The sequence below is a fragment of the Phalacrocorax aristotelis genome, chromosome 9, assembly GCF_949628215.1.
Source record: "Phalacrocorax aristotelis chromosome 9, bGulAri2.1, whole genome shotgun sequence".
NCBI classification, from domain to species: Eukaryota; Metazoa; Chordata; class Aves; order Suliformes; family Phalacrocoracidae; genus Phalacrocorax; species Phalacrocorax aristotelis.
Genome location: NC_134284.1, coordinates 18,569,509 through 18,589,138, shown reverse-complemented (window position 1 = coordinate 18,589,138; position 19,630 = coordinate 18,569,509). Strand labels below are relative to the sequence as shown.

At 37.0% G+C, this 19,630-nt stretch overlaps 1 protein-coding gene across 2 annotated transcripts in view; it reads left to right on the top strand.

The window, feature by feature from the left end:
- The window catches only part of EML5 (EMAP like 5), a 109,862-nt gene that overhangs the window by 42,239 nt on the left and 47,993 nt on the right, over positions 1–19,630 (top strand). For both annotated transcript variants that reach the window (XM_075103675.1, XM_075103674.1), the window contains exons 10-17: positions 1,161–1,373; positions 3,315–3,482; positions 5,337–5,443; positions 5,831–5,949; positions 11,808–11,994; positions 13,774–13,879; positions 15,138–15,231; positions 18,344–18,444. In XM_075103675.1, coding sequence (XP_074959776.1) covers positions 1,161–1,373; positions 3,315–3,482; positions 5,337–5,443; positions 5,831–5,949; positions 11,808–11,994; positions 13,774–13,879; positions 15,138–15,231; positions 18,344–18,444 — 1,095 coding nt within the window. The remainder of the gene's footprint in view (positions 1–1,160; positions 1,374–3,314; positions 3,483–5,336; positions 5,444–5,830; positions 5,950–11,807; positions 11,995–13,773; positions 13,880–15,137; positions 15,232–18,343; positions 18,445–19,630) is intronic.

The window sequence follows — 19,630 nt, the reverse complement described above, 5'->3', positions numbered from 1 at the left end:
TTGAAAGAGATTACAAGGTAAACCTTGTCAAAGGGTGCAGTTATTCCATCAGAGCTGAAGGATATTCAAACTGGCCACCTGAGTTCCTTTCCAGTTTTTGGAGGGGTATATAGTAGTTGAACTTTTCCGGGAGTATTGGGTTTTTGGTGGTTTTGTTGGTTGATTTTTGGGGGGGGCGGGGTGTTTGGTGTTTTTTGGGTTGGTTTTTTTGTGGGTGGGTTTTTTTTTTTTTTTTTGAAATATTCTTTCAGATTTATTTGCCATTTTGCTTTATCTTTTCTCTGTGGCTGTTCTTTACTCTGTTTATCCCAGTCCAGTTGAGTTCTCCCTTGCCTCTATTGAAAACTTACCTCCTCATAGTACCTGAGGCTGCTCCCTGCTAAATCCCCTCCCCTCCCACTAGTCAGAATCCTATTAACAATAAGAAAACGGGGAAAAAAAAAACCAGCCCAGTTGCCTTTGATTTTGTTCCCACTGAAGGCTGAGAGGTGAATTGTTGGCAGTGTCCTGCTCAGGTTCTGCAGTTGCGCACTCAGTCTGACTCACAACTTTTACATTTGCTTGCATTGTTCTTGTGTTGCTCCTGCACTCTGCTTCTGGCCGTTCCTGAAGACACAGTATTTATTAAATGGGCCTTTGGTCTGACTCAGTACTTAAGCTCTTGTGTGAAACTCTGTGAGACTGGAACATTCTTATTACAGATAGAACTTGATGTGAAATAATGTAGCAGGGATCTAAGCATAAAATTGGTATTTTCAGTAATTTACATTGGCCAGGTCTAAGTGAGTTCTTCAGTTTTTGCTCTGAATAATCTAGGCTTCTAGAATAGTTAAGCCATAGAATTTTTCCAAACTTTATCTTAGAATGGCTACATGTATTTTTTTGCTAAGCACTTAAAAATAACACAGTCTCAAGCAGATATCAAGAAATAATAAAAACTGTAAAGTACCAAATCCGTGATCTTCTGTTAAGTAGCCTCGAGAAGCCTTGCTACTGATACTGTTGGTCATAATAGAGAATATTAGATCAGGACAGTTTTAGAAGTCAGTTTTTAATTCTGACTCACTTGGATTTGATCTCTGGAGAATTTTTTAAAAATTTACATTCTTTAAAATTGCATAAGTGGATATTGAAATGTAGCTTTTTATTTTTGTTCCTAGGTGGAAAAGAAGTAACAAACAAGGAGGAATTAAAAGGCGTTCAGTGGGCATCATGGACCTGTGTTTCTGGCCTTGAAGTCAATGGAATCTGGCCCAAATATTCAGATGTAAATGATATAAATTCTGTGGATGCAAATTTTATTGGGCAAGTTATGGTTACAGCTGATGATTATGGAATAGTAAAGCTCTTTCGATACCCGTGTCTAAGGAAAGGTAGTACCTCTTAAGTTCAATTACAAATGTATTCAGAATAATTCAAAACGTATTAAATTCAAAAAATTGAATTCTGGTTATTCAAGAAAAAGGTTTTAGAAAACTGGCTTTTTGAAAATTATATAAACGGCCAAAATGGCCAATATTTATTCTTAGAAGTTTAGTTTTGGCTTAAAGGTGGAAAACAGTAACAGGATGGTGTGTTGACAACTGTAATAGTAACAGTATTTTATTTGCATTTGGAATAGGATAGCCAAAACTTTTACATATATTTTATTTTGTAAAGTAGTTCCCTTTGTTTTTTGTTACTTTTTGATAGAATTTCATGAGGTGATGCGATATGTACCCTTTTATAAGATAAATATATTTAAGTATTATGCCTTGATCTTCAAGGAGTTTTCTTCCTCTGGATCTGTGATGGAGATTTGGGCTAGGAACTAGATACTAAATGATGAGAGGCAATAAATAAGTGAACAGCAAATTGGTCCTGTAATCAGACCACTGTATGTTATGTGAAGTTTAAAAACTCTTCCAACACATTTTCCTTAAAATTTTACTAGCAATAATGACAAATTTCATGTGAAATTTTTAAAACCAGAGCCTAAAGTGAGGTATAGAGTTTTCAAGTTTACTGTTCACGACTGAGTGAACAGAGTGGAGATGAGAAATGCTTCATTTTTTCACAGCTGTTTGAAGAACTCTATTCTAGACACCATTCAAGTTGAACTATAACAAATAATCAACAGCAGAATCTCTGTCTTCAGGCTGGTAACATGATGGTGTTCAGAGAAAGCCTGTGAAATGTTCCCTAGCCTTTAAGAAGAGTCCTCTTAGCCTAAAAAGTTTGCCTGGGACCTAGATCACGTCTCTGCGTTTTCAAAGGGGAAACAAAAAGTTGCACCGTTGCATCATTGCAATTTGCAGCATTGAATGTTTAATGCTGGCCACAACCACATGATCCTCGTGATGGTTCTTAGGGTATGTCTTCAAGCAATATGTGCTTGAAGAAATGAGGTGGTTTGGTAGCTGGTTTTTTGTTGTTGTTGGTTTATTTTTTTGGTGGTGTTTTTTGGGTTTTGTGTTTTCTGGTTTTTTAATGACTGATATACCCCTGTAGTTTTTTCAACTCTTTGTAAAAGGTGATACGAAAAAGCATTTCATCTCAATCTTTCCAATTTTATTTTTAAAGTGATAAGGCTTTTAATGGTACTTGAGGTAATCCAGAAATATGTTCTTGAAAACAGTCTTCTGTCCATTTGAAGGGAGCTGAATTTTGATCCCTGTTTATCCCCTATTTTGCACTAGAATTACAAAACCAAAGAAAAGGCACAAGAATCTGTTTAATGGAATGCTGTTAGGAACTTCTTTTTAGTAACTGATCCAATGATTGTTTTGTAATTATGTAGTAGTCAGTAAGTGTTAACTTAATGTAGTTATGCTGCCGATAAAGGAGCGAGGATATGAATTGCTAGAAGTGCTTAGCACTCAGATTGCACAAAGAGCGGGAACCAGTGCTGTGAGCACACGTATGGGGGTGTTCTCACAGAGTGAAATATACATCATTTAACACTTAAATAACTCCATCTTTTCAACGTAGCAATAATAATTGGCAAAATCTTTGTTTGTGAAAAGTAAAATTAATACAGTAAGATTTTTTAAAATCTTCCTTTAATACACCTTATCCAGCTCATATGTCTTCTCTCTGTGTTTGACTTGTTAAAGATGATATATCCTGGAATCCAAATTTTAAAATTTATCTTAAAGACATTAAAATTTGGGACTGCTGCAGAAAGGTGCTGCCATTAATTGAAACATCACTAGTAATTAGAATATCTTAATTAAACTGTTACTTTTCATAAAAGTTCCTTGATATGTTTTCCTAAGGTGCTTCTGAAACATTTATTGCATATACATTGAAATAGATTCTTATTCTTGTCCTAGGGGCCAAGTTTAAAAAATACCTTGGTCATTCTGCTCACGTGACAAATGTCAGATGGTCGCACGATCACCAGTGGGTTGTTTCCATTGGGGGAGCTGATCATTCTGTCTTTCAGTGGAAGTTTGTTCCTGACCGGAAGTTGAAGGATTCACTTCATATAGCACCCCAAGGCAAGTAACTTTTTTTTAAAAAAATAAAGGGTGGGAGGAGGGGAGGGTAAAAGAGAAGTAAAATTGTTTGCAAGTATAGAAATAAATATTCAGAATTGTCAGTCTGCACAAAATTAACGTTCTTTAAACTCTGCAGCTGCTTGCGGTACCTGATAGCATTGCCTAAGATTTGCCTGTACCTTGTATACTCAGTCTATCAAGACTGTGAAAAAAATTCATCACTGTTCCCTGTGCAAAGGGAAAATTTACAAGTTCAGATCATAGATATGAATCTACGAATTCTGTACATAGTCCTTTACTAAATTGACAAGTGGATGCCTAGATGTCACTGAAAAAAAAAAGATATATGTACTCATTTGATTAAAATTTTGAAGTATTTAGATGATAATTTAAGCATTATAATTGCCTTTTTTTTTTAAAAAAGTGCAGACTATAGGCATTTAATATTTGGGAAAAAATGTAGATCATGTTACCACCAGTGACTAGTATAGCAATTTTTCTCATGACTGAGTTTCTCAAAATCAAACAATTAACCAAGTGCCTCACTTGGAAATTCCTAAAGGAATTTAGCGAGTCCTTTGGGGAAATAAGTATATAGAGTTACAATTAAATAGGCTGTTTCACCCTTTAATTGTTAAGATCAGATGAAGATGTATCAGGGTGGACCCAGCTAATAGGTAGATGAATGCTGATTCAGTGCCGGCCTTGTCAGCGCCAAATGCAGAAAGAAGCAATAGTTCTGTTCATCTTTGTGATGAAGCCTCCAAAAAAGCTTTTAACTGGTTTGATCCTTCATGGTATGAATTCATTTTCAACTAATTATTTCTCATGACCCAAATGTCTCATTAGCTACTCCTTCCCAAAATAAAATTTCTATATATTAAGTGTTGTTTAGATTCCTTGTTCCTGGATATATAACTTGTGGCTATCTGACAGTATGTGCAACATACATCTGTTTTGTCACACTATTGATAATTGTCCTGTTAATGGCTTTTCTAACTCTGTAATCTGCTGTCTTTATCGGTATCAATATTGTTTTTCTCTAGATCACTGATAAAAATGTTAAATAGTACAGCTCCAAAGATTGCTTTTTATTGCATATTTCTAGAAACATTTCTTACTGAGTGGTGATTCTCTTTGCAATTACATTTTGGATTTTTTTTTTTTTAAATGCATTTGTGTTCTAGACTGATTTTGTGTCTGGTTTCTTAATCAAAAAATGTGCAATGTTCAATCAAAGGCTGCAGAAAGATCCAAATATGTCATCATTTATCAGACAGTCCATTCTTTTCAGTTTGTGTTGGAATGAAGCTCTGTGCTACAACATTATCTGGCTTTCCCTAAATGTAAAACAGAAACATTAAATGACCATTCTCCACAGTACCAAAAATTTTACCGCTTCCTTCACATGTATGATTTTTTTTTTTTCTTCTTCCTAATCTACATGAAGAATTGCTACTTACCTCAATGGCTCACCTAATTATAACCTTCTCTTTGGAGCCCTTTTCTTCTCTTGTTAGTTCTCTGCAAGTCTTTGTTCCTGCTTTATACTTATTACTTCATTCTCTTTTTTCTTCCCTTCCTCCTAGCATTAATGGTGATGAAATAATTCTAGTGAATGAAAACTAACTTGCTACAAAAAACAAACAAAAATTATCATACTTACACAAGTTGAGTTATTTCTACTGTATCAGCAGAATTGATCCTGTCAGCCTGTCAATTATTAGCAGTTTATGTTTTATGTTTATTAGCAGCATTGATTATCAAATCAGAAACATTAAGCAGTTACTTTAAACACTTTCTGGTTTGTAGTTTAGGTTGCTTCATTTTCTGTTTCTGTTTTCTTGGTGGCAGAGAGTCTGGTTGATTCTAATAGCGATGAATCAGATTCAGATCAGTCTGATGTTCCAGAGCTGGACTCTGAAATTGAACAAGAGACACAGATCACCTATCGTCGACAGGTAAAGATTTTAGTTTTAATAGCAATTGGAATGCTTCCCAGTGTTTAAGTTGGACTTTTATGAAGACCTGTTGAAATCTGAAAAATGGGGAGACTGAGAGCTGAGCAGGAACTGACCAAAGCCTTTAGAATTGTTACTATCTGATGCATTCAAAATATTAAGATGAAATAGAGGGGAAAAAAAGTGATTACATGTATTCCTAGTATGTTCATTAGAGTTTGGTTGTAACTTGAAACCAAATTATACTACACAATAACCAGCTACAGTTATTGGAGATATTTTTTGATGAGGTCAGTATAACATTTTTGTGGGTGATAACTGGCTGATTTCTCAGAAACACGCTTTTCTTATGAGTCTCTTAACTTATAAGTGTGCCCTTTCTTAAAGGTTTACAAAGAAGATCTACCTCAACTTAAAGAGCAATGCAAAGAAAAAAGAAGAAGTGCAGCTTCTAAGCGACGAGAGCGAGCTCCAGGGAACAGTATAAGATTACATTTTGTTCACGGGTATGAAACCTAAGACTCTTTAAAATATACAAGACGACTGTTTTGTTTTGTAGATTGGTGTTAATAATTTAATTATATGATTAAAGTCTTTTAGGTCAGTTGCTTTGTGATTTACTGTTCTTGTTTCTTTCTGTAAAACTAAATTTACACTACAATTAATAGAAAGCTTTGATGCCAAGCTAGACTAGTTCTGAACATGAATTCTGAAGGGAATTTGCACTGAAACGTTAGCTGATACTTATTATTTGGATAGAGTTGACTAAATATAATATTTGGCTATCACCCATATTTTTCAGTATCTGGAAAGTGAGAGTTCTCTTTGGTGTGTTATTTTGGAAGCTGCAACAGAAACTTGGTGTATACGAAGATGACTGGGTTCTGTACTAAGTAGTGTTTTATAAACTGTGCCTAATCTGAAAAAATTTACATGTTCCTCTTTTAGTTAGGAGTTAAATTTAATTCTTAATAGGTCCTGAGTTAAAATTCAGTTTCATTTTGGTGCTAGTTTGGGTAACAAAATGACTCTCTCATGCATCCCTGAAATCTTAGGAGTTTGTTTTTAGGATTGGTAGCCTCCTGTAACTCTTCATAAGTGAAGACTTTTTCATCAGGATGAAGATGCGGCATTTTAAAGCCAACTGGCAGTAGAAGTTACTAAATTAGAATAATGATCAGAAATATAAATTCCCTTGATACAAAGCAAACCCAAAGCCTTTATTAAATTAAGGCTTTGGAAATCAAGTAATATTGTGTTTTCTTTTCAAAAGATACCTCTTGCAGGAATACAGCTTCTTTTTAGAGATAACTAAATGCACAGATAAGTTACCGATACTGTCTATCTTTGTAATGACACTTAAACAGTTTTAGAAGGGCTCTACATGGAAAGCTTAATAAATTAATTGGCTAAGAACAGTTAATCATTCAACTCAGCAATTTTGTCTGTAGAAGACATAGAGTCTGAAGAATAGCTTGGGAATAATGACAACTGGGAAGCTTGGTACAGAGCTGGGTTTTTATTTCTATTTTTGGTGCTCCAGAATTCTCAGTTGAAGATTTTTATATCTGTGTAGAAAATGCATTAAGGTGGGTAGTTGTACGTAGTCTTTAAAATTTGGTCTAAGAATCAAACCAAATGATCCTGAAGAAGATGTAGCAGAAGCAAGGGCCCTGGATCTTTGGGATTATTGTTATTTCCTTCACAACAGAAGTGAAGCTTGACCAGAATATCCAGGAATGACCAGAAGTAGAATGTCCAGTTGAGTTCTGTCTGGTTACCCAATGGGCATCAAGGAAACTAATGAAGAATCCATGCTGAACAACAGATTTTTCTCAATGTCCAGGCTGTTAACTTTAAAGTGACCCACATCCAAGTGAGTAATAGGCATATTCTCTGATTCAGGAAGTCTGCTTTGCTTCATCTTTCTTTAGCTGCAATGGAAATGTCTTGGATGTTCCTTGAAAGTGTAAAAAGTGGTGCTTTTTTGACCCTGGGGAATAAGAAACTAATTTTCCTTTCTTTGTTTTTGAGCACGTTGGGTTTGTGTTTTAAATTTGTCAACTGCCTTGATAGATGAACTTTTAAAAATCTCTTCGTATCCAGTAAAAAATCTTCTAAACCTCTGGTTACTTCCTGTCTTGGAAGGGAATAAAAGCAATAATGCTGAGTATGTGAGCCAGCCACTGACTAATACAGATGAGAAAGCAACTTCTGTTAACAGGTTAATCTTTAAGTACATCTTTCTCTAAGAGATCTGATGCGGTCATGATTAGAAACATGTTATTAAAGTGGTGTACTAGTTTGGCCTCTTTTTGACTGTTCGTCTTTTCTTTCTTCCACTTTCTGTCTTTGACAGTGGTGGTGGTTCAGAAACATAAAAAGGATATGTGCCTTTTGAGATATTCAGAGGAACCCCTTTCTCAGACTCAATGCTTATAATACCTTCTTTTTGCTGGCAGGGTATAAGGATGCGAATATACTTACGTCATGTATTCTTTTAAAGCTATGCTATTGATCTCACGAGAATGATAAGGGGTTTTTAATATTCAAAGGGTTTAAACAAAATCTAGTTTGAGTGTCAGGATATTCATTAAACTGACCTTATCATAAGATGAAATTTGGTTACGGTTTCAAGATGACGTGGGATTTCTTATGCTCTTAAATGAGAGTTTTATGACACCTTGCATGGATTCCTACCAGAGAGCTACAAATACCTACAAATAACATCTGAAGGGAGTAGGCTGTGAGTGGGTCCTGTTGAGAAAACACCGCTGCCATGCAAAAAATCACATGTAGTGTGGTTTGTTGGTGTTTTTTTTTTTTCCATTAAATTTAAAAAAAATATTTCTACCTTTGTGCTAAAGACTCTGACCTCAACCGTATTTATTTTGACATTTGGTTCTTCTGGACATTTTTGGGGGATGGCTGCACTACATTCCGAAATTTCCAATGTATACTTTGAAGGGTAACATATGGATTTTGAAACACAGTATCAGACTATAGACATTGACTCTTTTCCCAGAGCGGATGCTGCTTGTGATTTTGCCCCTTAGTTGGCTGTAGATGTGTAACTTGCAACTGTGGGTAGGATCCATCTTCGGGTTAAAGAATTTACAGTTGTGTGCCTAAAAGTAGGTGGGTTTATGTGTGTATCTAAACTTCCATTGTAGTCAATGAAGATCCAGTCAGTAGTCTGTGGGGCGTAAGAAGTGATTTGGCTCAAGTAAAATTAAATGCTGACTGGTTGGTCAGCTGAGTAGCTGTGCAGGTTCCATTGACTGTATTGACTAGAACACCGTTGATTAAAATACAGGTGTTAATATCTCTACTACACATGTGAACACCTATTTTTACATGTGTTAATCTCAAACTGAATCCAGTCCCTGCTCTTCATTACCTTGGTAATGGCAAAATTTTTTTCCTACATAGTATTGAGGTAGCTATCTTTCCTTCTGAAAGTTACTGTCACATTAATTTGAATCAGTCCTAGACTGATGGCTTGATTAGCTGTTGCTGAAGGCCACTTGAAAACGTCAACTACTGCAAATGCAGTGTTACGTTTGTTCTACCTTGTTATATATTATCCAGTAACTACAATACAAAATTTCTTTCATTATTATTTAGTTTCCAGTTGCTAGTCAAGATGCTTTGGAAATTACTTCTGTGTTTTGTTTTTCTCCACGTGAAAAATTGTTTCTCTTCGTGCGTCTTCTGAGATTATTAGCTAATAATCTCAGTTCTAAATTGGTTTAATAACATGGAGATACAAGTATTATGGAACTGTGTGGTATGTTCTCAGGGAATGACCTTGTGCACTGAAACATGATTCTTTTCATCTCTGCTTGGACTGTCTAAGCCCATCACTTTATCATTCTGGTGAAAAGTACCTGTACAGTCAGGGAGTTAGTAAACTGGCATGTGGAAAGACCAGATGTGTTTAACTGGGTTACAAAATGTCTTTGTTTGCAGTGCTTGGTATTTTGGCAAAATACATCTTGTTTTATTTGTAAACAACTGATTATACACCTTTTGGTTTTTGTTTTTAAATAACTGGAGGAAGTGAACTAAAATCCAAACTTCTCATCATAAAAAGTTATGGGTGTGAGTAGTAAAAATTATTTTTCCTGCACCCTAGATATATTTTGGATGTTTTGGGTAATCCTGTGATATATGACATTAATGTACTTGGTTTCACTGTGCTTAACTTAGGGTAAACAGGCAATTGTTGTGACAAGAGCTGGGAAAATTCTAAACTTCTGGGTTGCATGTAGAAGGATCTGAGGCCCTTTTGCTGTCTTAACGTTTTTTACCTTTATTAGGTGACTGCTAAGCTTGTAAGATATCGCTGAATGTCCAGTATTTCTAAAGCATTATTTCTTTCAGCATACCTATTTTCGTAGATGCTTTTAAAAATATTCTCATTTAGCGTGCGTATTCAGCTTTTTTTGGTTGTTGTTATTCTGCGCTTACAAAAGAAATCCAGTATTTTTAACAGAGCACAGTGCAGAGTGAAACACAGAAAAATGATGGCTGAGCAAGGATAGGTCCAGGCGTCGTCTTTGGCACCGTGCCTGCCTTTGTAATCCCTGCCCGTCACTGAATGTTGTCAAGTCCTTAAAATGTTGATGTTGCATATTGTGATAGGTTATTTTTGTTTTCTTTCTTCATAGTTGCTATAGGTGATTGTATATTATGTTCCTTTAAAAACCAGTGGCTGGGCATGAAAGAAGGGTGCAGCCAGGGAGGGCAAGCAGGCAGCGCTTTGGATCAGGCAGAAATCAGCTTTATAACTTCCAAGTGAAAGCAGACTGTGGCCTGCACTCTGCTGCCAGAGGGACTGAGAAAAATGCATTAGCAATATCAGTTGTGGCATACCACCTGGCTGCCTTTGACTCCAGTTCGTATTGAAGTTCTAGCATGTCTGGCACAGCAGCACTCAACGGCAGAGTGACTTCATTCAGGCCACGATAGTCTACTGTTAGCCTCCACTCTCCATTAGACTTCCGCACTGGCCATACGGGACTGTTAAAGGGTGAGTGGGTCTTACTGATGACTCCTTGGCTCTCCAGTCGGTGAATGAGCTCATGGATGGGAATCAGAGAGTCTCAGTTGGTGCGGTATTGCCGCTGGTGCACTGTTGTGGTGGCGATCAGCACCTTTGTTCTTTGACCCTCAGCAACCCCCAAGCAGAACCCCTGCTTCTTCGAGACCAGGTGAAGTAGGGAGCTGTTTAATTTCCTCTGTCTCCAAGGCAGCTGTACCAAAAGCCCACTGGTACCCTTTTCACAGAATCGCAGGATGCCACGGGTTGGAAGGGATTTCTGGAGATCATCTTGTCCTGCTTGAGCAGGTAAACCTAGAGCAGGGTGCACAGGACTGTGTCCAGGTGGGTTTTGAATGTTTCCAGGGAAAAGGAACCTTTTGGGTCCTTGAAATACCCTCTCCTGAGACAGTCTATGCCAAGGATGCACAGAGCCTCGGGGCCAGTCACGATGGGGTGCTTTTGCCACTCATTCCCGGTTAGGCTCGCTTTGGCCTCCAATACAGTTAGCTCTTGGGATCCCCCTGTCACTCCACCAACGCTGATGGGTTCTGCCCCTGTATAGCTTGATGGCATTAGGGTGCACTGTGCACCGGTGTCCACTAGAGCTTTATACTCGTGTGGGTCAGATGTGCCAGGCCGTCGGATCCACACAGTCCAGTAAACCTGGTTATCCCTTTCCTCCACCTGGCTGGAGGCAGGGCCCCTCTAGTCCTGATCACGGCATTCACAACTCACTTCTTATAAATAATGAATCAGAAGTCTCTTCATTAAGATCAGGAATAAGATTAGCCTTTCTACTCTGTCTGGGGAACTGCCCACTGGAAACTGGAGCAGCAATTTTCCTGGAAGGACCCCCTTTTGTGATTGTTTTTCATTGCAACTCACATACCTGTGCCTCTAGGGTCGAGGTCCACGTTCTTGAGGAAACTTTTGATGCCTGATTTTTGAGCAGTAGGAGAGAGAAAATGTCCGAAGTATTAGTTTTAGCTATTTAATTTAATTACACGTTGCATCCCCAAATTTTACATGTGGTCTGGAAAAATTACTAGCTATTACTTCCTCTTCTAAACTAGTTGTGGAGAGTAACTATGAAATAGCACTTTCAAACTAACGCTAGTAATACTGATGTCTGAGTAGTAAATGGAATTTATAAATCAGTATTCCTTTGTGAAAATATGTTAATAATCTTAAAACACCAAAAGAGTAATTGGTAAGTGACCTGAGTTTTTACATGTGCAAAATGCATCTTGCATAATTTTATCTCAAAGTTTAAGTATATGTGGTTATGACCTTGATGAAAAAACTTCTTTTCTTTAGTTACAGAGGTTACGACTGCCGAAGCAATTTATTTTACACTCAGACGGGTGAAATTGTATACCATGTTGCAGCGGTGGGAGTGGTGTACAATCGACAGCAGAACACACAGCACTTTTATCTAGGTCATGATGATGACATTCTTTGCCTTGCTATTCATCCCTTAAAGGACTATGTGGCAACAGGCCAGGTAGGATGCGTGTTTATCTGCAATAAGAATCTGAAGTTATTACTACTGAATTTAGAAAAGTCTGTTTTGGAGGAAGGACATCCAGTCTTCATTTATTCAGGTGAAGGACTGCATTCTGTTGCAGATGGAATCATGTTAAAAAACTGCAACAAAATTGTTTTTTCCAGTTCTTTATATTAATTCTGGTAAGACTTTTTAGTTGATAGGTTTTTTTGAACCTTTTTTAAAATTCAAGAATAGATTTATATTTTTTATCCAGCGTTATGTTGCTTCTTTGTAACAAGTGGAGGAAATGTGCAATTAAAATATATATTTTTAGTATCTTAGTTGTGAAGTTAGCTGTGTTATTATTACATTTAGGTATTGTCACATAACATGAAGGTAGCAGTTATTATTACATTCTGGCCTTTGTTTCATGCATTATGTTTTTGTCTGTCACCTGTAGCCAAACTGTTCACTGTCTGTACATGCAACACAGGTATGCATGTTGCTAAAATATTTGTAATAGTTAAAATTGCTGTCTGGCAAAAGATAAAAATTGGGTACATTTTTCCACTCATGTTTTCTGACAAACATAATTTGCCATAAATGTTAATACACCAGGACTTGAAGGTTTGATTTGACGTTTCCGGGGTTGTGGTTTTTTTTGTTGTTGTTGTTATTATTATATAAATTAGAGAACCTGTGAACTGACATTTTTAACAGAAATAAATTTTGTTTATAAGGACCTTAATTTGTGTAAAAATGTTCGAGATTAACATAAATTAGCAGGTCAGTTTTGAGATTAAAGCCCTAAATATGAGAATTGATCATATTTGATTTTGGAGTAGTAAAGGCTATGAATAAAACTGTGCCTGGATACTATACTTTAAAATACCTTATGCTATCAACAGAAAGATATACTCCAGTATATACTGTTTAATATATACACATTATAGATTGTTGTATTCTACATTAACTGCATATTTTAGATAATGCAGTAATAAAATTCCCCATGCAAACCTGGTTCAGATTTTCATGATAGCGGATGTTACAAAAAGCTTTGCAAACTTGACATGTTAAGTTTGTGGCAAAACCAGAAATTGATCGTAGTTTTCTTGAGTCCTGCCCCTGTTCTTAAACACAGGAGAGTGTTCTGGTTTTGCAGACCTCTTTTGTGTACTGAGGTGCAAAACCTTTGGAATAGGATATGTTCTTGTAAATACTGACTAATAATGCTTGTACATAGTTGAAAAGGATAAGCTATATTCCATTCCTTACCAAGTTCTAGTTACGTGCATTACTGCCATTGCAGCTGAGATGACTCCGCAGGTATCAGTGCATTAGAATCTGACTCGTAGGCACTAGTAATGACACCAGAAAGCTACGGAAGTCACCTTGATTCCTCAGCCATAGAGTAGCTTACATACTAGCAATAAAAATAACCTGTTATTTTTAGACAGGGACTGATTAATAGAGAATTGATGGAATAAATATGCTACAGTGCAATCAATGAAGAGCTTTTTTCTGCCCCAGCTCTGCCAAGGGGACTCTACTTAATTGTGATTAATGCATCTAAGTTCTTTGGAGGGGAAAAAAGAGCCAGCTAGGTAGTGGTATTCGTAAAGCAGAAGAAGGAATTATATACTGCTAGCCAGACAGAAGAAATACCAAGAGAATTTTATCACGAAATGTTTTCAAATACTTTTAAAAGCATTTGACAATAGTATACATCTAAACTACTGTGTGCGATAACGGAGAAATGAAAAAAAAAAAGGTAATAAATATGTATACTTTCAGGTTGGTCGAGATTCCTCAGTACACATTTGGGATACAGAAACAGTAAAACCACTCTCAGTATTAAAGGGCTATCACCAGTACGGTGTTTGTGCTGTTGATTTTTCAGGTAATAAGTATTTATTTATTTATTTATTTATATACAGTTTTCCTTTTCTGTATGAAAATACAAGCTAATCAGTTGTAATGAGGAATTGGGAATTCCTTTACACTGAAGATTTTGTATTAAAAATATTCTCCAGTGATGAATGTTAAATGAGAGAGGCTGTCTTAAAATGATCATTCATTCAAAAGAGCTCCTGCGGAGTCTTGCACATCAGGAAGAGCGAGATCAGGTTCTGTGCCGTTTAATAGCTGAGCTGATCACTTTGGAATTTCTTTTGGTTTTATGAGGCAGGTGCACAGACCTCGAGTGTTGCGCCGGTGTTACAACTGTGTAAGCCAATGTTTGAGCAAATTGATCAGGTGTGTACTTTTTAAATTTAGGTTCTGCAAGCCAGTTGGGTACAACACTGATAAATTCAGAAAGTCCAGTTATGGAGTTCTGGGCAGAAACCCAGCTTCTTTCTCCACCTTTTAGTAACATAAGAGACTATCAGTTAAGTCTTTTGAGATTTTTTGCACTCCATACATTGAATTCATGTACCAAAGTTAATTTTCCTCTTCTCTACTGGCTTCTATTCATTCTTTAATGGTTTGGATTTACTAGGTAGGATTTCCAACCTCATGGTGAAGACGTGTGATCACAAAGATGAGTAGTTTGGGATCTTTGATGCTTCTTACCTTTCTTTGGTTCTCCTTTTTCAAGACAAATCTCATTTCCCAAATTCTGGCATGGATGCATAGCGATTTCAAACATGGATACGTGTCAGAAAGTCGTTGATCACACATGAGCACAAATAACTTCTTTCTTGGAGATTAATGTGGGATATATGTGTCAGAGCTTCTCAAAGACTTCCCACTATTACTAAGTTTTGTAAACTTCATGATGTTGCTTGAATGCTTTCCTGTTTAGAAATGAACAAGGATTTTCAGAGTGAATGGAAGATCTCACAGTGCAGCCTGTGATGAAGGTTTTTGTGCAACTGTGTCAGCAACTAGCTGAACAAAGGATTTAATACAGAGGATCTAAGTGCAGTTTTTAGACAGAGCAACTTAAAAGTCCTAAACTCCATCCAACTGGCTAATGAAGTTTAAAAGCAAACGGATGAGAGACATGCCTCTAAGCACACATCCTATCTTTATTTACCTGTTTTTTGTACATTCTTATAATATTTGTGAAGTTATAATATTCTTTAATATGGTTTCTTATTGTTGCAATGTAATGTTATCTATCTACTCTCTTAATCATAAATGTATATTTCTAGCGGATGGGAAACGATTAGCTTCTGTTGGAATAGATGACAATCACACTATTGTACTCTGGGATTGGAAGAAAGGAGAAAAGCTTTCAGCAGTAAGGTAGGAATTTAACTTTGTTTTAAAACTTGTACCTAGATTTACTCTCACATTACAGTAAGCGAACTATATTTGTTAAAGAATAATAGTTTTCTAATAAATGAGCAGTTTCTATCAATTAAATTATGTAAGTGATAACATTTAGCACAGCCTTAAAACTTTATTTGGAAGAAAATACTGAAGCTCTGATAAAGTCAAGAAGAACTATTAGAATGACAGCTCAACTGGTGAAGAAAGACGACATAGAAGAATAAACATAAACTTTTTTGATGTGTTCTGAAATAATTTCATGTATGCTCTGATTTTCAGATCTTTTTCATCAGAGGTCATGTCTGTCTTGGGATAGTAATTTGCAGTTGTTTTGCTCAGTTCTCTTCTTCAAGGTTCTTTCCTTTTCCTTTCTGAGTCCTGACCAGCCTGATCTAACTTTGAAGTTAGCTGTGTTTTGAATAGGAAGTTAGACTAAATAACCTCCAAAGGTTAAATATTTTGGAAGTTTCTTTGATTCTGCGCAGGTTATTTCATACATTTTTATTAATTAGGGTTTTGATCTACAAGATATAATCTTATTTCTAATGCTAAGTAATGTTTTGGAAACCTTTGTTTCTCAGGACCTGTTGCTTTAAACAGAGCAGTAGTGTGAGTGGGTTTTCCCCCACCCTGTCTGGATTCAGTATGTACGCTCTAAATATTGTTTTAGGTAGGTTTGAAAGGGATTTATTATTCTCTGCAGATACAACTTGAAAAGTATCAACTTCCATTTTATCCAGTAAGTTCATTATTGCTCTTCAGTGCATTTGCTCTCGTTTTCTTTTTAAACACACTTTGAGTTTCTTATCCACTGAGGAATGAAAATCCTGAATAGATGATGTGGATAAAGAAGAGTACTCCCTTTTCGGTTATTTGTCAGAAGCCCAGTTAGCTTGGCTTCTCTGAAGATACTAGTTTGGGTATTTCCTTTTGCTTTTTATGTTTGGTGGTTTGAGGGTTTTTTGGGTGTGGGTCCCGTCCCGTCCCCCCAGTTGCCCCTACTCTCTGAACCTGGCAACCTCACTTAATTTTTTTTTTTTTTTTTTTAATCAAACTTCAAACAGTTTATACTGGATTTAGTTTCTGATATGTTTTCCTTCTTACCTACTCAGAGGAGCTGGATAGAGTTTTTGAGATCATTGCCTATACTTTGAAGATTACAGTGTGAGTTTGGGAAGAAACTGGTTCATGCTTTTTGCAGCTAGTTTATTTTCTAGTCTGAAATAACAGAAGGTAAAAGATAATTGCCACCCTTGAACAGGGAGCAAAAAATTAGGGATTAGAGGCTCTTTGGCATTTTAAAGAAAAAAAACCTACTAATAAGCATTTGCTTTCCTTGTGTAGGTAGCAAATATAGTTGAAAGCTGTTAGTCAAACTGTATGACTGAAGGAAAGCATTGGTTTTATAGAAGCATAGTAAGATATCTAAAACACACAACAGGTTTTACTGTTTTTAGGAGCAACTGAAATTTCCATTAAAAATTAATATAGCAGCATATGTTTTATTCTAATAAGAAAAATAGAAGAATCAATTAAAAGATGGATGAGAATGGGAGTTTATTTTCAAAACAAGAGACTTCTAAATACCATTTACAACCTTACACCTTTAGGTTTCATTATGAGCTGTCAGAGGTCTAAATGCCATATACCTAAACTTAATGCTATCTGGACTTCTCCAAGGCCTTTGATACGGTCCCCCACAGTCTCCTCCTGGAAAAATTGACACGTTATGGCCTAGGCAAGGGGTCTGTGCAGTGGGTGGGGAACTGGCTGACAGGCCGCACCCAAAGGGTGGTGGTAAATAGCTCTTTCTCAAACTGGCAGCCTGTCACTAGTGGAGCTCCCCAGGGATCGATATTGGGCCCAATGTTATTCAATATCTTTATAAACGATCTGGATAACGGCATCAAGTGTAGCCTGATGAAGTTTGCTGATGACACCAAGTTGAGTGGGGAAGTAGGCACTCCAGAAGGGAGAGCTGCTCTGCAGGGAGATCTGGATAGGCTGGAAGAGTGGGCCAGCAAGAACCTTATGAAGTTCAACAAGGAGAAGTGTAAGATCTTGCACCTGGTAAAACATAATCCGGGAGTGCAGCACAGACTGGGATCCACCTGGCTGGAGAGCAGCTCTGTGGAAAGGGACCGGGGGGTGCTGGTGGACAGAAAGCTCAACATGAGCGAACAGCGTGCTGCTGCAGCCAAGAAGGCCAACAGGATGCTGGGTTGCATCAAAAAGGCCATCGCCAGCAGAGATAAAGCAGTCATTATCCCGCTCTACTCAGCGCTTGTCAGGCCACACCTGGCGGACTGTGTACAGTTCTGGTCCCCGCTATACGAAAAGGATGTGGACAGGCTGGAAGGGGTCCAGAGAAGGGCCACCAAGATGATCCAAGGACTGGGAAGCCTGGCATATGAGGATAGGCTGGGAGAGCTGGGTTTGTTCAGCCTTGAGAAAAGGAGGCTCAGAGGGGATCTCATCACCATGTACCAGACCTTAAGGGGTAGCTACAAAGAAGATGGAGACTCCCTTTTTACAAGGAGTCACATGGAGAGGACAAGGGGGAATGGACACAAGTTGCTCTTGGGGAGATTCCGATTGGACACGAGAGGGAAATTTTTCACAGTGAGGACAGTCACCCATTGGAATAATCTCCCCAGGGAAGTGGTTGACTCGGCCACGTTGGACACCTTCAAGAGTCGCCTGGTCAGGGTGCTGGGCCATCTTGTCTAGACTGTGCTCTTCCCAGAAAGGTTGGACTAGATGATCCCTGAGGTCCCTTCCAACCTGAGATTCTGTGATTCTGTGATACGTTCTTTTGCAAAGAAAATGCCACCTATTGGATTTCTGAAGTAACATAATTACTTACCTGTTTGGAAACTGAAGCGTAATGAAGATAGAACAGGACTCTGTATGTTAGCTCTTTAGCTTTCTTCCTCCTCATAATAAATTATTTTTAGTGATTTGGAAGTAAATGTTTGCATGATAGAGATGGTAGACATTAGCCAAAATAACCCTCCATACCAAAACCTACGTAAAAATATAAATAGTTATGTTTTTATTTAAAATATTTTGCTTTGCATTTCAGGGGAAGCAAAGATAAGATTTTTGTTGTTAAGATTAATCCTTATATGCCCGATAAATTGATTACAGTTGGAATTAAACACATGAAATTCTGGCGTAGAGCAGGTAAGAAAACTTCTCAGGATTATAGCATTTTCTGTTCCTTAAAGTATAAACGTTGCATTTCTTATAGTATGTTTCATACATGAAAGGCAAACATTTTTTCTGTATGTCTCTCTACGTTAGCTTTGCCCTAGTAGAAATAATGTTAATTGGCATTGTGGCAGTAGTGGGAATTCCTTTTAAAATCAATTTGCCATGGAGCTAGAGCTACACAAGTAGACAGGACCCTGGATTTCCTAATGTCTGTTTCTATATTTAATAATAATACAGCACATCTGGAAATGTTACAGAACTGCTTTAAAATCATAGAACAGTTTTTGGAAGAAGTACCTTTAGAACATATATGTTATAAAGAGTCACAACTATAAATAAATGTAAGGTTATAAAAATCCACATACAAAAATTCAGAAGAAGTACTTGAAGAGGATACGTGTGCCACTTGAGACCTGTTCATTTAGGTACCTCTGTTGAACTTGACAATTGAAACCCAAGGTAAAGCAGCCTGCTTTATCTGCTTGAAAAATTTTGAAGAGTGAAAAATCCATTCCCTGATATTAGTGTGAACTTAATTGTTTCAAACATCAAAATGTATATAAAGACATATGTGCTACAGAACACTAGCTTATCTGCTAAGAATGTTCTAACTATTCATGCAGAATTTGTGCATATCAACTCACATGAGTCCCTGATAAAGATCAATGTGGAGGCAAAAGTCTGTGACTAAAAAAAAATTACACTAGTTTTCTCAGTTCTGACTGCAGCAGAAATTAATCAAGATTGCCTGAGAGCAAGCTGTTGAAGTCTATATAAATTATTAATTTTAACAATTGTGCTTGCTATCTATAGAAAGACAAAAGTGTGTCAGAATATTTACTGAATGAATGACTATAAATTCTTTAGAAACAAATCTTAACTATGATAAAAACCTGGAGATAGTGATCTTGAATAAAGAAATGAGGTTGTTTAAAATGCATCTCTTCTCTGGCATTGCTGAGTCAGCAGGAATCTAATTTCTCTAATGCTACAGCCCATCTGTGCAAAACTGCAATGGCACACTGGCAAAGCAGTCACCGTGAAACACACGTAGTAGTGTTAATGTGAGGAGCAGGGTATCAGTGCACCTTAAAAAATGCCAAGTCTCTGAAATCTGCACTAAAGCAGGTGCACTTGGTGTGACAAGTGAGAGCCA